We start from the raw sequence: 17,792 nt of genomic DNA, 5'->3' as shown, positions 1-17,792 counted from the left end.
CCTATGATCAAATATTTCTCTGAAAATCATCATGACTTTATAAGACTCAATTAGATTCTTAGATAGATCAAAAGATTAAAGATTCCATTTTTATTAATGATACATGTTGGAATAAATAACCTATATTTGAAAGATCGCTTACCTATAAGGTGAAAAAATATTATTGTTTGAATAAAAAGGACTTTGTTTATATCTATCTATAGTAAGGTGATTCACTCATTTTATTATTTATATCTTAATCACTCATTTTATTATTTATATCTTAATCACTAATTTTATGGAATATAATAATTTACACACTTACTAATTTAAACGGTTAGATTTCTCTTTTGTAAACTTATTCTTAGAGTAAGTAAATTTTTTTCCTTATGTATAATGATTATAAACAGAAAAAAAAATAATGGACTATTTTGAAGGAAATAAGGAATGAAATTTTATGTCTGACTTTATAAACTAGTTTTTAATAATTGTTTCTTTTTATTTAAAATTTACTAAATATCCTTACCACGTTCCCTTTTTTCTTCAAGTTTTTTTGTAAAGAATATCAAATGACATGTAAGTGCTATGTGACAACTACTACATGTTTCAAAGAATAACCTCAAAATAGTTACCCTTCTAACTTCTAAGATAGTATAAAGTTAATTATGATATTTTGTTTTTATTTATTTGTCTTATTGTAAAAGGTTTATTCCTTAAGAAAGTATTATTTGTAATCATTTCTATTAAGCTTATTATATATTTTTTCAATATTTTCTATGATTATTAACTTCTTTCCACAAATCATGAAATTTTTAAATAAAGGTAAACTTGTGGAAAAAAATACTAATACTCTTAAAATACAGCATATAGCAAATAAAAAGAACACAAAATTGATAAATGTGTCAAGTATATAAGAATGGAGGTAGTAAATAAAAAATCCATCCAAGTATTATTTTTTTCAATGTAGATCAACTTTTTATTCTCTTAAGTTCAACCCGAAATATCAAAATCATAAAATTTATTATAAAAATAACCAATTTGAACAATATTCCTAAATTTTAAGAATGGAATCTAGATTTTAATTTTTATATGTTTCCTAAAAACTAAATCAAGAAATAATATGAATTTTTTTTATTTTTGTTTTTTATTCTCCATTATTTATGGGTAGTCATACAGATAAAAAAATGAAACAACAAAAAAATCAAATTTGCATGAACGATATTAGACTTTTTTTGTTCAATTCCATTTTTTTGTTCCATTTTAGGAAAGTGATAGATACATGTTGAACTCATTTTCATATGCATATACAAATAAAAGTGGGTGGGACCATTTAAAAATGGATCTATGATTCTGAGGAAATTGTGAGAGGATGAATAAGTGATTAGAGAAAGGTTTATGAAAACAGAAAAGGGTTGGCTTTAGAATCTGTTGAAATGAAAGAGCTTTTTTCCTAAAAGGGTAAGTGTGGATACAAATTTCCAACATTAACTTGAGGAGCTTTAAAATAGTCAAATAGAAATATTTCTTATTCTTAACGGATGATATGTGACATTCTCTATGTTTGGTTGTAATGAAAATAGAAGGAAAAAAAAATGAAGAGAGAAAAATAGAGGAAAAATTTATTTTCCATCATTTGGATGGAAAGAAAACAAAAGAAGGAAAGAAAAATGGGCAATGGGGTCCACTAAAAAGTTTTCTTCTCATGTATGGAGTGAAAATGGATGGAAAAGCTATATTTGTATTAGCTTAAAATTAATAAGACTTATTTTTTGTTTGAACATTTCTCGATTCATTGTTTTTCATTTTTTCTTTCTTTTATATTATATAATTAAAGAATCAATTTTTTATTAAGAAAATGATATATCCTCCTACTACATCCTCTTATTAATCATTCTACCCAAAATAAAACATATGTCACAAGGAAATATTTTATTTATTAATGGTCGGTTTATAACTAACATGTATTACCTTATTGTGGGTAGGATAATTAGTATGATGATTTAGTAAGATGATATAACATTATTAGGAAGATTTTTAAATTTAATAATATAATTATATATTTTGTAATTATAATATATAAAATAATTATTAGATGGATAATAAGAAATGTCCGATAATTAAAATTTGTTACATAATAAAAGTGTACACAGTACATAATTTTAAAGTAATAAATTATAATATATAAAATATTTATTAAAAAATAAGTTTATAATTACGCACCTATCAGCGGATATTATGATACTTGTACCAACCATAAACTATTATTGCAAGTACTCGTTATATATATTTTTTGTGGTTATGTACTGGTCATGTATTTTTGTGATTCCTAAAAATAAACCAATATATGGTGGAACTCATGTTTTCATGTATCTATCATGTGATTTTCATTAGTAATTATAATAATATTTTTTCTCTCCATTTTCTACCATACTAAACAACTAAAAATTCACCATATTTTTCGCTCATTTTCTTCTCTTTACTTTTCTTTCCTCAATTTTTCTTTCCTTAACTTTTCTTTCTCAAACCAAACATAGTATAAAACTTTAGAGTAGGAGTTGAATTTTAGAGATACTTAATAAGTGAAATGATAAGTTTGTAAGTGATAAAATACATTTGTAAAGGTAGTCTAAAGCCAAATTGTAAACAAATCCTTAAAAAATTTATAATTGGGTAAAGGACAAACATTATCAAACTCAATCAAACCAATGCTCCCGTTAGGGTTGGCATAAGTGAATCCCAAAGTTTTATGATGGGTTGATAAGCATTTATTGGTGATTTTGAATGGTTATAGATATAAATCAATAGGTATTTGAGTATTATTTTTTTTTCAATTCGAGATAGGATGGAAAGCAACTCTAAAAGAGAATTTGTTTTGGGTACTATCAATGATTAGGGCTGACAATGAACCGAACCAAATCGGTATTTGTTCGAAACTCGATTTATTATTTAGTTCGATAAACTTGGTTCATGAACCAAATGAGCTGAACTTGAGCTAGAAATTGAGCTCGTTAAATAAACGAGCCGAACTTGAGTTGGATATAGTTCGACTCGTTAGGTTCATGAGTTAACTCGATATATATATATATATATATATATAAACAAATTTTTATGTTTATTATGACTCATACATTATTTTTTAATTTATTGTTATTATATATATAAAAAAGATTATATTTATATATATATATATATATAACATTTTGAAGTATTTTTCAAATTTTAATTAATTATTTGAGTTGTCTAAATGAACCATTCGAAATGAACCGAACAGTTCGCGAACTTTAACCGAGCCGAATTCGAGCTAAAAAGATAACTCGTATCGAACTCGAGTCGAGTTTCGAGTTGAGCCAATCCTTATCGAGCTGAACCGAGCTGAACTCTGGTTCGACCCAGTTCCACTCATTTTCAGCCTTATCAATGATATTGTCTCACACTATGAGTAATGAATTGATCCATTTTAAGATGTGTCTCAACAAATATTAATCTTAGAAATCGAAGCCTTATCTTTTAGTGTTTCTAAGGACCTAGCGGAGCCTTACATAACTAAACTAACTCCTTATTGGTTACAAAATATTTTTTATATGTGGAAGTCTAGTTTCAATAAAAAAATATTGACAAAACTATTGGTTTATAAGTTATTTATTATTTCAAGTAGGTCTTGTATATTTTGTTTGTTACAAAAAGGTTTAGTAAGTTTTCATTATTTAAGAATGAAAGTTTTTCCATCATAAATAATGCTTATGTTTTTATGAAAGAAATCATTTTTCATCAAAAAACTTTCTCGGTCTTCTTATTGAACTAGTGCAATAGCTCCTAGACTGATGTGTGCTGCTTTATTCGTATCAGGGTCCTTCCGACGTTTGTACTATGACTGACACAATGTTTTATTGAAGGTGGGTAGCCTTGTCGCCTACTCAGGTTACTACAATCGTATATCAGTCTATCATTACTGCTTGACAGATGATAGCCTTTTGTGTTCAGACAACATGTTCGACTCTGCAGTAGAGTTTGCATTGTTCAAGCGTCACGTCAGTCATATGGCAGAGGTTTTTGATTTTGTAGGTGTAAATTAGGTCACATCTTGTTATTGTTGCCCTTACCTATAGTTAGGCCTGTCATATGGACATAATCGACAACCACATAAGCTGGATCTTATTCATCCGAACTAGGAGGGAACAACAATCTCAATACCATTTTGGCAACTTCAAAAATCTTAACATGTTAGCATCTATAGTGAATTGTACTCGATTTTAAAACTTTAGGCTAAATATAAAAACAAGTCCTCTTATTTTAAGATCTCATGGGCATGTTCTCCATATCTTTTTTAATTCTTTTCTTTACAAATAGATACCTCTCCATGGGTTTTAATTTTTTCCATTCCCTCTCTATTGTTATGATTACTGTTTATTATTTAATATATAAACACAGTTAAACGTTTTTTATGATTTAAAAACTGAAAAGGTTATTGAAAATGCCCAAAACAAACACATTTTCACTGTTTTAGTTTTTTGAAAACAGAAAATTACATATCAAATCAATTTTTTTACATTGTATAATAGATGATATACCGACTGTATATAAATTTTTACATTGTCAGTATATAGATATTACTCTCGATGAAAAATGTAATGTAACATCAATGTTGCTATTTAGGGAGTCTCTATAATAGTATACATATTTATTTAGTACATTCTTCACATAAGCTTTTCAAAACATTATTATGAATGACATGTAAAAGTGATAGAGAAGTTGCTCTCTTATCATATAGCCACATATATTTCAATGTTTAGCACAACCAACTTGCACATAGGTTGTTCCCTCTTGTGTACAAAGTTTGGTTCATGTTCTTGCTTCATGTTGCTTCAACCCATTGCCATTCTTAGTTAAATGCACCATGCTATTATATTATACACTATAAATAGGACCATTGTGATCTTTTATACATTTCCATGCATTTTCTTTTCATTTTTATAGCTTTGCAAGAGTGGAACATTCTCAATAGTTGGTGATTCTTGGCTTGGAACAACTTCATTTACTTGTTCTGTTGCTTTACCCCACATAACAGTATAAAACCCTATTGATATTATTGTGGCTCCAACCAGACTGCAAAATGCACAAAGAGTTTAGATAAAGAAAAATGCAACAAAATAAAAATCATTGAATTGCATATTTTTTTCTCTGTTTACAATTATGTATCAATTTAAGGAAGTCCTTGAAGGGATATTATTTTTTTAGACAATTTAACATATGGGTGATAAATCACAGATGATAAAGCAATTGAATATAAATGGTTAGCTTCAGATGTAGTATAATAGTTAAACATGTTCACATGGCTCAAACTAAGTGTGTGTTTTTTTTAAATTTTTTAATGTTGCAATTCTATAGAAAATATGGGTTTAAACTAAGGGTGAGAGTTTTTTGTTACACATAGTACATAGTTCATTAGTGATCCAAATTATAGAGATTCAACAAAATTTTATATTGGTTGTCGAGTGTCTAACACGTCCTTCATCTTTTGTCCGGAATTTGGACCAACTATGTATAGTATGAAACACACATTGGCTGATTAGATGAAATGGCAGAGTGTTTAAGGTGCCATATGTGATAAAAGATATTAGTCAAGCTTGAGCGGAAGTTTTACTGCATGACTATAAGACCTGCAACGTTATGCCGACTGAATGTCGGGTGATAAAATGTCAATAAGAGAGTAAACTCCAAGTAGCAGAAATGAGAATATTGTGTTGGATGAGTGGACGCACTAGACAATATAAGGTTAGAAATGAGTATATTAAAGAAAAAGTTGGAGTAACTCCTATGGTAGAAAAAGATGGTAGAATCGTGAGAAGAGTAGATCAAATGGAGGTTAGTCCAATTCCTAAAGGAAGAGGGAGGTCAAAAAAAACTTAGACAAGACGATTAAGAAAGACTTAAGGATCAATGCTTTATCATATTATAACATCGTTCGATCAATGTAGCCGACTCCACCTAGTGGAGTAAAGACTTGACTGTTGTTTTATGGTCACACATAGTACATATATTTCCAACTGCAATATGAATTAAATGAATATAGTCACAACTCATACCTTCCAAGGTGGAGTGTATCACCAAGGAATATAACTCCCAAAACAACAGCTATGGCAATTGAGAGTGGCTTGAACATAGCTACATAGACAGGGCCCTTAATGCGTAGTACCCATGTATGAACTGCATTGTTCAATAAAGACCCAAAAATTCCCTACAAAGAGAAATGCATCATCAAGATTACTTCAGAATCATTGGCATAGACAAAATATTCAATTTCTGTAGTAGTTTTTGGATGCAAAGATATCTTACAGAACAAAGAATTGAAGCCAATGCTGTATCTAGTCCTATTTTCCAAGCACTTGAATTTCTCTCTGTAAATATAGCTACAATTGATGCCAAAATGCTAACACATAAGTTGTAAAAGAATATCACAGTCAATTCATTAGGGTACACCTTCATGATTTGTACCTATAGAATGAAAAACTTTGGTATTAACAAACTTTTTTTTGTTGAGAATTTTAGCATGTTAAGGCCATATTAACCCGAAAATTTATACCTGTACAATGTACCATAATGGAACAAGTATATACTCTGCTGTTAGTAGAAGACCACCAATGGCCCAATTTCTATCAAGTGAATTGAGAGTGTTAATTGGTTTGTGAAGTGAAATGGAAGGTGTATGAGAAATTATGATAATTGGTGGTCCTTTGTAAAGGGTCACTGCAAATGCTCCTGATATTGATACTATGGTACCCAAGATCTTGGCTTGAGTACTTGCACTTTTTACAACCACTTTTTCCATCCTTAAAATATTAAGAGAAAAGTAACATAAGAACATAGAAAAGGAGAATAAAACAATGAATAACAAACAGAAGTACAAGAATGTTTCCATTGAAAATACATTAAACTGTTTAATTAAGGCTACGTATGACGAATTTGGGTCACAAGATATGCATCAGTTATAACTGGTAAATTAAATCGGCCTGTTCTATAAGCAGAGGTAACAACATATTCAAAGTAAGTTAACTTATTTTTTTTGTTTCTTTTCGCTATGTCTGCAGCACATTTGCCTCGGCATATTAGGAAGAGACTAACTTTGATGCATGGTTTAAATGTTTTACACTAGCAACCAATCATATATTATAGTGTATGCTACCACTTTAATTATTTCAACCCTCAGATAAAGTGATATCTTAAAACATCACATTTAAATCCTATCATGAAAGGGGTCTATGTTGAGAGGACTGAAATTTCCTGAGGAATTTATTGCATGGACAATGGCTTGCATTGAAAATCCTGTTTTATTTTCCGATTTGCATAAATGGTGAACTAAAGGGATCTTTTCAAAGTAAAAGAGGTCTCAGGCAAGGAGATCCTCTTTCTCCTTTGATCTTTGTTATGCACATTGACATGCTTACTAGAAGAATGTAGCTGGTTAGCAGAAATAAAAAGTACCACCAAGGCTGCAAGCATTTACAAATAATTAATTTAGCATTTTCGGATGATATTTTCATCTACTTTAAAGGTCCAAGAAAACTACAGAAATATCAATGGCAGCAATCAATGATTTTTCAAGCAACAGCGGATTATATGAAGTCCATCAAAGTCTAATCTTTATGTTGTTGGAATGCTTGATGAGATAAAATCTACCCTTTTGTAAGTTACTGATTTCTAACATGTTGGATTTCCAGTATCACCTGATGGTACATCGGTGATTATCGTAGTCTTGTGGAGGTGACTAATAGGCTTAAGATTTGGAAATCCAGGAATCTGTCTTATATGAGTAGAAGCCACAGTTAAACCAATGTGTTGATTGCGTCGGTTCATGTATTGAATGAGATAGGCAAAAAATGTACACAGTTCTTACAGGGTCAGAATGAAGTAGGAAGATATATGGCTGTAGTAAGTTCGGTTCAAGTCTTCAGACCTACGAAGAAAGGAGGTCTAGGCTACAAAAACTTGGTGCAGTGGAACTATGGTGCAATTGGAAAACAAATATAGCAACTAGCTACTATAGCTCGCAGTCTCTGGATTAATTGGATTCATGCATACCACCTTAAAGACTCAGCATTCTGGTCTTACCAACCTCGTCGGAATATTCCATTAAAGAAGGATACATTTGGCTAAGAAGAGAAGCTAGAAGCTATATATATAGATTCCACTTTCGGCTCCTTTTTCAAGATAGATTTCTAACGAGAGTTAGATTAAGCTTGATGAATGAGCAGATACCTTACAAGTCTTGACTCTTGCCCTCTGTGTGAGGCTGCAAATCAAACAAGTAAAAACCTCTACTTTAAGTGTGTGAGGTCTTCTGAACTTCTGGCTAAATTGTGTTTTTGGATATGGAATGATTTGGTTTTTTATACCTTTTAGGAAAAGGAAGAAGATTCAGAATTTGATCTAGCCTGCATATATCTCTGCTGCTTATTGGATATGGAAAGAAAGGAATATAAATTTTTTTAACAAGAAGAAGATGCAACCATGAGTTATTGTTCAATGGGTTAAACAGGATATGGCTATCAAGCTTCTGTTTTGATTTCTCTGGTGATTGGGACTGTAAATTACACTCCACAACCGCAATAACGGTTTCGGGAGTCTTCGCAAAGTGACCACTGACCGCCATTTTTTTTTGGTACATTAGAAAGGAGAAAAAAGACAAACTAGTACACAGGAGAGAGATCCAAGTCAAGGATGCTAAGAGCTCCCGGAGGTGCTAAATTTCAGACTTTGTAGTCATCCATAGATTGCCTTACTAACTTGGTTATAAAATCCGCTAACATTTCCGTCTCCCTTGCAACAAATCTAAAATGAACAGTCCATCCTCTTGTGAGCCAAGAACTAATATCGCTAACAACAATTGAGATTTGTTGTATACCAACAAAGATACCTTGAGTAATAAATTGCACCACTTCTAGACAGTAAGATTCAAAGATAACATGACAATGTCCTAAATTCCAAGCCAATTTCAAACCATGTTTCATAGCCAACGTGACTGCAATTACAACTGCATCAACCATATTTCCCACAAAATCCCGCAATTGTAGTGAACCCAACATAATCGTGACCATAATTTAAATCGTTGATCGAGACAATAGAATTGCCCAATTTAGAATGTTGCTTTGAGAATTATTGTATGCAATATTTTGAGTGGTAATAAAAGGTTTAGCTTGTTACCAAATGAAAGAGGTAAAACCTGAACATGATGGCTAGCAAGAAGGTAAAAGCTGGCACCAAGTTGCTGATAGCTGAGGAAAGTGTTGGAGAACTGAAACTGATGCCTGTATAGCCCACAATCTGAGATGAACATCTGAAATTCTCACCACACCAATCAAGAAAAAATATTATCATACACAGGAATTGCAAAATAAAGACATGTTTTTTTTGCTCCCATCTATCAAAATCTATATTTATAACCAACAAGGCGATCCTCACAACAACCAAAAGTTCAAGTGTTCGATTCCGAGCGACACTTGTTGGGAGATACAATATTGGTTAACTGAGGGTAGTACCCAAAAAATCATAACAATTCTGGGTTTTATCAAGCTCTGAAAGTGTGTGTATATATATATATAAAAATCATTTACCCAATGAGCCCAAGAAGACCAATTTTACACAGAATTGGGTAACTGAGGGGAGGAAGCACTCTTGATCTGCAAAAAAACAAACAAACAAAGAAAACCCACATGAAAAAAATGTAATATATTCAATCTTATTTGCATAACAATGAGATTTTTCTTGTTTTGTGTAAAGAAATGATTGATAATATTAACCTTTGGGAGATAAAAGGTGCAGGAAGTAGTAGAATAGCAGCAACAGAATAAGAATAAACAATAAAGACATGGTAACTCATTCCTCTCAAAGTAGCTACTTTGAACAAAGTATTCAAGGCAACATTGATGGTTTCCATTATCACCATTGCCCCAAATGGAAGCAAATCATTGTAGCAGTACCTTTTTGCCATACCAATGTCTGTCATCAATTTCTTCTATACTTTCCTCTCTTTTTCACACACAGGGAAACAAGAGTTCACAAAGTTAACTGAGGTTTTAAGGTAATGATTGCTATACTTGTGTAGGGACCAAAACTGGTCACAATACTCTCGAGATCAGAGTCTGACTCCTCTCCAGTATTCAATTATAAAAATAAGTTAAAATCAGGATAGTTGAATTTTTATTTTTGCTATCTCAGTATCTTAAAGGAGTCTCCATTGATAGAAAGGATTCAAAAAATTTCCAAATACATAAATAAATCAAATGAAAAGATTATATGATATAATATTTTTACCATTTAAATATAATGTAATAACATTTTTATTGTGAAATAACTTGTCACCCCATAGAATTGTGTTCCAAGAACAAAAGATAAGATATATGTCAAATTGTTGACAATAATGGAAGTAAGTGGCGTGTGGTATATGAGAATGGGTAAAGTCTTCTGAGTCACGCAATTAGGATCCATCAATTCTAATCTTTTTATTATTGGTGGAAATGATTCACACTCTCACCGCAGCTATCAATGGATACTTCTAATATTCTTCATCTATTTGTATTATATATTGTTGGGAATATTGGAAGTTTATGAAGAATGAACATATTCAATATATTATTAATTATTTTTCTAAATTCTTGGAATTATTTATTAAATCTTGAATACTATAAAAGTCTAATATAAAAAGTTCGAGTAATAAATTTAAAGTGTCTTGAAACTGTGACAAAAGTTAATATTCTACTATATTTTTATTGTGAAGTTTTCCCCTCCTTCACTTTATAAGGGAACTTGCGAGAAGAGATGAACAACCAAGTGAGAAGAGGAACGTATAGAGTAAATTGAGAGAGTTGATATTCATCGTAGTGTGTGAAGGTTATTATATGTGTTCCTAACATGCACATTGGGAAAATAATAGACCTATCTGTGTTAAAATATGTATACTATGTAACGGACAAGGATCACATGTTCCATACTTTTTCTGTCTCCATGTCTCGGACCAATCAAAGTTCACGAAATAATATTAAAATATTAATTTCTTTTTTATAATTTTTCTTTTTAAATGAATGAAGTTTTCTCATTGGCTTGGTACACCAAGTAGGACATATAATCTCCATGGGACCAAAAACTTTTATAAAAAATATCTGAAGAGACTATGATGTCTTTAGAAAACAAACCAACACAAATAAATATTCTAATATTTCAAACAAAACAAAAGGATTGAATTTTTCATTTTGCTTCTGCCAAATGCTTAATTTAAGGAAAAGACTATAAAAGCACCATACATTTTGTGTCATTTGCAAATAAGCATCATGAACTATGTTTTCTTCCTAATTATTCCTTAAACTTTAGTTATTGGTGAAATTGCCCCTTACATAAAAATAATGTTAAATTGAAATCAACAAAAAATTTGATGATGGTTTTCCTCTAACTTTTTCTGTCTCCTTCCAATAAAAGACTTGTTTATAAGCTTTAGGACAAATACCCAAATGTCATTTTTAATTAATTGTTGTAGTTCTTCTTCAAGAAGTTCCTCAATTTGTTTTGGTTTTGTATGAGATATGAACCCCACATTGCTTAAATCTATATGAGGTCAAGGCAACATTGCCTGATTCACATAGAATTGGTTCTATATCTTCAACTTGTAGGTTGTGAATTTGTATCATCACCTCATCAATATTTTTTGTCTCCATCATATGTCATTTTTGTCTTTCTATTTTGTTGATATCAAGACCTTCAAAATCATCATCTAGACTTGATAGTTTCTCATCATTCTTTAAATAGTCATTAAACTCTATGTAGATTGATTTGTATAACAATATATTTCTAGAGTTATAAAATTTTGTTGTTAGTTTTCTTTGGATGTCAATGTTGACTAATATGGATTATTGTATTCCTACTATCGTGATTATGGTGATTCTAATTGTAACAAATTTTCATTTTATCAATGAGTAATTTAATAATATATTTACGCATGAACTAATTTCACTGAATGATAAAGTTTAAGGAGTAATTAGAAAGAAATAATAGTTCATGAAACAAAACCAACTTCAATCCTTTTAGTTGTTATCTTTCAGCAACCACACACCCCACTTGCACTTGGTTTTTTATTGTTTTTGTTTTCAAATGTTTAAATCAATAACCAATCCTATCATTTTTATTAATTTAAATAAATTTTGAAATATATTAATTAAGTCTCACTTAATTATATTATAGACGACTTAATAATATTTTTTGTATTTTTTGTGCTACCAAAAAATATAATAATATTTCATTTAAAAAATATATAAAATTTAACTATTTAATGTAGTAATATTTTCCCGTTCAACAAAAATCAGAACACTCGTTAGTGTATGAATCTGTAGGTTCATTACTAAATTGACAGTGAATTAACTCATTAACTTCCTAATTAAGGTTGACATCTAACAACACTCCTCAACGACCAGATAGAAATGAAATATTTTACTTTACAATCATTATAAGATTAATATACTATTTTCTTCAATCTTTACAACTCTATGTTAACTCTAGAATATAGTATAATTGTCAAATTCCAACAAGCTAACGCTTAGTGAATGACTTAAGAAACTCATTTCTTCATTCATTCAATTCCCTTTGGCTAATGTCTTTATTTCTATAGAGTTCAAACTTATTATCATGAGTTGATGAATTCTTTATTAATTAATCATTAATTCTACAAGAATTTAATTATACACAATAATCATTCAACTAACATCATAAGGCATTAGGTGTCGATATAAAAAATATAATAAATAACTTATTAATTACTATGATAATCTCAAGTTTAAGGAAAATATATATTTCTTCATAAGAATATCATATTGATAATTCAAATGTAATATATTAACCATTAAGAATTCTCTTTTGAGTCAATTGAATGATTATATCTCTATATGCACCATTTATATGTATAATTTAATAAATGAGATATATTAATCTTTATCTAATAAAGATTATTACTCGTATATTGATCTATCTGGATTTATAATGTCTTAAGCTCAATAATTTTATGATCAAGATTAATTTAGATTAAAATTATAAAAGATTTATTTCTCATTATTATAATCTTTATTTAATAATAAGTCTCTAATTTTCATTAAGGACGTTTCATATTATTATTTTGACAAACAATAAATATGATAATGAGATAATAATAAATAAAACTTTATTATTATAAACATGGCAGATTGGTTATTGAACATACCTTATATCTCAACAATCACTTACTTGCACTAGAATCAATCAGTCATGTACTTCATTCTCAGCTCCCACTTGTGCTTATCAAACTCTTCTATGCCATGTGCCTTGGTGAATGGGTCTGCAACGTTCTCTTTTTCATCTATCCTTTGTAGCTTAACATCGCTACGCCCAATGATTTCTCTAATCAAGTGATATTTTTTTAAAACATGCTTATTCATTTGGTGCAATCTAGGCTCCTGTCCTTAAGCAACAATTCTATTATTGTCACACAATAACGTAACAAGTTCTTCTATGGAAGGAACTACAACAAGTTCAGCTAAGAAGTTCTTCATCCAAATTGTTTCTTTAGCAGCTTCACTTGCTGTTGTGTACTCTGCTTCAGTAGTTGAATCAACTATTGTCTCTTGTTTGTAACTTTCTCAACTTGTTGCGCCTCCATTCAGGATGAAGACATAACTAGAAATCGATTTGGTATCATCCTTGTCTGATTGAAATACTCACATCTATGTAATCCTTTAACTTGAGTTCAAAATCTCCATACATGATAAATTGGTCTTTAGTCCTTCTTAAGTACTTAAGAATGGTCTTAACCATTTTCTAATGTTCCTCATCTGAATATGCTTGATATTGACTAGTTACACCCAGTGTATAGGTGATATCAAGCCATGTACAAGTCATGGTCTACATGATAGCTCACATTGCACTAGCATATAGTACCCTATTCATACATTCTCTTTCTTTAGAACTCTTAAGACAATCCTTCCTTCTGAGAGTAACTCCAAATCCTATAGGTAAGTAGCCTCTTTTGGAGTTGCCTATGTTATACTTCTTCAATATAGTATCAATGTACAAAGATTGAGAGAGTCCAAGTAATCTTTTAGATCTATCTCTATAATCTTTACTCATATAATATAAGTTACTTCTCCTAGATCCTTAATGGAGAACTGTTTTGATAGCCAAATCTCTTTAGATTGCAATTCCGAAATATCATTTCCTATGAGCAATATGTCATCGACATATAGCAATAGGAAGATGCTCATATTCCCACTAACCTTTTTGTAAACACAAGGTTCTTCTTCATATCTAACAAAACCAAATAGTTTGATTGTGTTGTTAAAGTGAATATTCCAACTTCTATAAGCTTGTTTTAATCTATAAATGGACCATTATAGCTTGCAAACTTTATTATGATCAGACATAGGTGTGAAACCTTCAGGTTGTGTCATGCACGCATTCTCTTTCAACTCTCCATTAAGAAAAGTTGTCTTCACGTTCATCTGTCATATTTCATAATCATGATATGATGCTATAACAAGTAGATTCCGAACCAATTTGAGCATTGCCACAAGAGAATAAGTCTTGTCATAGTCTATTCCTTCCTTTGATAATATTACTTGGCAACAAGGCGAGCTTTATAAGTTTCAACATTTCCATCTGCTCCAATATTTTTCTTGTAAATCCTTTTACAACCAATTGGTTTTATGTCATTTGAAGCCTCAACTAAAGTCCATACTTTGTTGGTCTTCATGGATCCTGTTTCAGATTCCATGGCTTCTTGCCACTTCTCAAGGTCCAAGTTTTGTATGGCCTTTTCATAACATTTGGGGTCATCATCAATATGATAATCCTCATTTGCTATTACATCTAGCACCATCAAGTTTAATCTATCTAGTGCATTATGTGTTCTCGTAGATCTTCAAAGAGACATTTGTGCATATAAGTTCCCTTGTTCTGGATTCATTGGTTGTTCCATTTGTTCTTGAACTGGTTCAATAACCTATTCCTAAACTAGTTTAGTAATGTAACGCCCCGAAAATCATTTCATATTTAATATATTTATTCTCTTAGAAAAATGGTAAATTTTTTTTTTTTATGTAACCTATAACTTACAAATCATTTTCACTTTTACCTTATTCAAATTTTAATACGTCACATTTTCAAACCTTGCGGAAATAAAATTCTTAATACATTGAAGATAATTAAATGAACACAATTCTTTTATTAATACTTGTCATTCATAAAATTATTGAATAAATACAGAATTGTTTACAGGGTGAAATTTAATCATCGCCACAAATAAAAAAACTAAAAATACAAAGAAAATAATATCGGAGCATTGACATTACAAAAAGTACCTCACACAGGTTCCTATCACAATAAAACAAAAGAGAAACCTCCTACACGGAGGTGCATTGGAAGTCTCGCTAGGGTCTTCCTCCACCTCCGAGTCAGAAGAGATCTCAATGACCTCAACTGAATCTTCTATGCAGATAAGCTTTACACAGTCGCCGTTGTCTTCCTCCTCCTCCACTTCATTCGGTCCCCAATCCATTGATGGTTCCAGGGTGTACCCCTTAGCATAGCCCCGTTTGTCTAGACCCCCTTAGCGGCTTGATTTTAACAACCTTCGGCCTCGAAGGGCTTGTGTTTCTAGACCCGGAACGACTCATTGGATTAGTGTTCCTAGACCCACGAACCCTTGGTGAAGAAGCTCCCATCTCCATCAAAAACCCCATTTTCCACTAATGCAGCATTACAAAATCCAGAACTTGATTCAGATAAATACCCGATACAATCCATGTTCTCTAATTCCTTCAAAATCAACAAAAAGTCAAATACCCCACCAAATAAAGCAAAGTTTCAGATTCAGATTCTTTCAATATAAACAAATATTATCTAAAACAATGAAACCCCAGAACTCAAAATTCTAAATAACTTTAAAAATCAATCCAAAGATCAAGATCCTAACTTTTCATCCATACTAAAAATGATGAAGATGTCCATGTTTAATGAAAAAGATTGATTTTTTAAGCAGAAAACAGTAAAATGTAGCCATAGTGGTGTGAAGATGAACAATTACCTCAGATTTTAGAACGATGGAGTTGTAATTGATAAAGGGTAAAAAATGGTGTGATGTAAAAGAACATAGACATAGACATGAAGATTGAGGAACAACAACGTAACTAGGTTCAGGTTTTGATTCTCTTTGTTTCTCTCTCTTCTGTTTGGATTCAATTTACTATGTCATTATTATTAATTTTATATTTAATTTTATGAACCTACTCTGAACAGTTGAAAACTTGAAATTAAGTAAAGCATTAGAGATAGGAACTGTTGCTGTGACTTTTCCTACCTACCCCCAACGTAGATGGCAAATAAAATCACATTGTGTTCATACATGGCCCTTTCATGTAAGAATTGAGTCACATACATGGCCCTTTCATGTAAGAATTTAGCCACTTCATTAACACTCATTTCCATTACTAGAGATGATAGTTAGGTTTTTTTAGTATATTTTTAAGGATAAAAATGTAATATCAATATAAGTTAAGAGAATAAAAGTGTCATTATCTTTTGATTTTTCTATGTATTTTTAACTAACTTGCATTTCCAGTAATAAAAAGGTTATTGGAGAGGAGTCTTGACTCCTTCAAATAGGTTTATTGTTCTCGCACATAATACTAAGAGTAAATTACACTGACACCCCCTGAATTTTAGTGAAATTACACAAACTACCCATCATTTTTTACACCTACACGAACTTCCTCTATTTTTTATACTTTCATTACACTCATCACCCATGCATAAGAAATAAGTATAATCTTTTAAACAAAAAATATGATAAATGTAATTAAGTTAAACAAAACGTGATATATTATGGAGACAAGTCCAAATAATATATGAATCAATATTTCTTTATTATTTTTGGTTTGTTACACTATATTATAAGATCGATTTAAACAATATTACTTTAGAAATATTGATGCACTATGTAACCAAAAATAATAAAGATACATTGATTTGTATATTATTTGGATTTGTCTACACAATATATCATGTTTTGTTTAACTTAATTGCATTTATCACATTTTTTGTTTAAAAGATTACACTTATTTCTTATACAGGGATGATCAGTGTAACGAAAGTATAAAAACTAGAGGAGGTTTGTGTAGGTGTAAAAAAATGAGGGATAGTTTATGTAATTTCATTAAAACTCAGGCGATATCAATGTAATTTACTCTAATACTAATAATCTAGCATGGAGGGTTGATATGAGATTGAATATTCACTTTAATCCTTATGCTTTTTAGTGTAGTAATCTAATCTTTAAAAAGGTAAAAAATTGTATTAGTATTCAAAGATTATGAATGGGAGTCATAATAGTTATTACATATACTAAAATATCACAAAATAAGTCAAAATAATTATTTAAATGGTTAATTTGACACACTTGTTCAATATTTTTTAGTATCATTTTGGTTTTCCATTTTTTGGGAGCAAGTTTATCCAATCAAATATTTTGAGAAGTCAAAAGTCTTTATTCTTATATTGTCATAGATTTATACAAGGTTCTTTACTCTCCTTTTTATAAAATATTTTACATTTTCAATGAAATATTTATTATTTTTCTTCCTCTTTTATAAAGTTTTGACTATTTTAGTTTGAGTGTAATATATATGTATTGTCAGTGTAAAAGTGTAAAGATTTATATAGAATCAGTATATTATTTATCATTCATTTGTATTATTTTTTCTAAAAATTAATTATGATCAAATATGAATGGCGGATAATATACTATAAAT

The 17,792-nt window shown here is 30.2% G+C and overlaps 1 protein-coding gene across 2 annotated transcripts; it reads right to left on the bottom strand.

Annotated features, from left to right (window-relative positions):
- LOC109354237 (WAT1-related protein At3g28050-like) lies at nt 26-10,011 on the bottom strand. Of its 2 annotated transcripts, XM_019596595.1 has the most exons (8): nt 9,774-10,011; nt 9,588-9,653; nt 9,197-9,310; nt 6,560-6,806; nt 6,313-6,471; nt 6,063-6,214; nt 4,913-5,082; nt 26-49 (listed from the first exon to the last, which is right to left on the bottom strand). In XM_019596595.1, the coding sequence occupies exons 1-7, from the start codon at nt 9,977-9,979 to the stop codon at nt 4,917-4,919; spliced, it is 1,110 nt and encodes a 369-aa protein (XP_019452140.1). In that variant the 5' UTR covers nt 9,980-10,011; the 3' UTR covers nt 26-49; nt 4,913-4,916. The 2 variants fall into 2 exon arrangements, with proteins under 2 accessions (XP_019452140.1, XP_019452139.1); XM_019596594.1 differs by lacking the exon at nt 26-49 and having other exon boundaries at nt 4,556-5,082.

The sequence above is a fragment of the Lupinus angustifolius genome, chromosome LG08 (assembly GCF_001865875.1).
Source record: "Lupinus angustifolius cultivar Tanjil chromosome LG08, LupAngTanjil_v1.0, whole genome shotgun sequence".
NCBI classification, from domain to species: Eukaryota; Viridiplantae; Streptophyta; class Magnoliopsida; order Fabales; family Fabaceae; genus Lupinus; species Lupinus angustifolius.
This window is presented reverse-complemented; position numbering and strand designations above follow the sequence as displayed.

Bases quoted from the DNA above. Each gene is read 5' to 3' on its own strand.
- LOC109354237 (XM_019596595.1), bottom strand. From the start codon at position 9,979: ATGACAGACATTGGTATGGCAAAAAGGTACTGCTACAATGATTTGCTT. The intron at 9,654-9,773 runs GTTAATATTATC...GTTTTTTTGCAG, and splicing joins GCACCTTTTATCTCCCAAAG to ATCAAGAGTGCTTCCTCCCC. The intron at 9,311-9,587 runs GTAAATGATTTT...TGAGAATTTCAG, and splicing joins GGTCTTCTTGGGCTCATTGG to ATGTTCATCTCAGATTGTGG.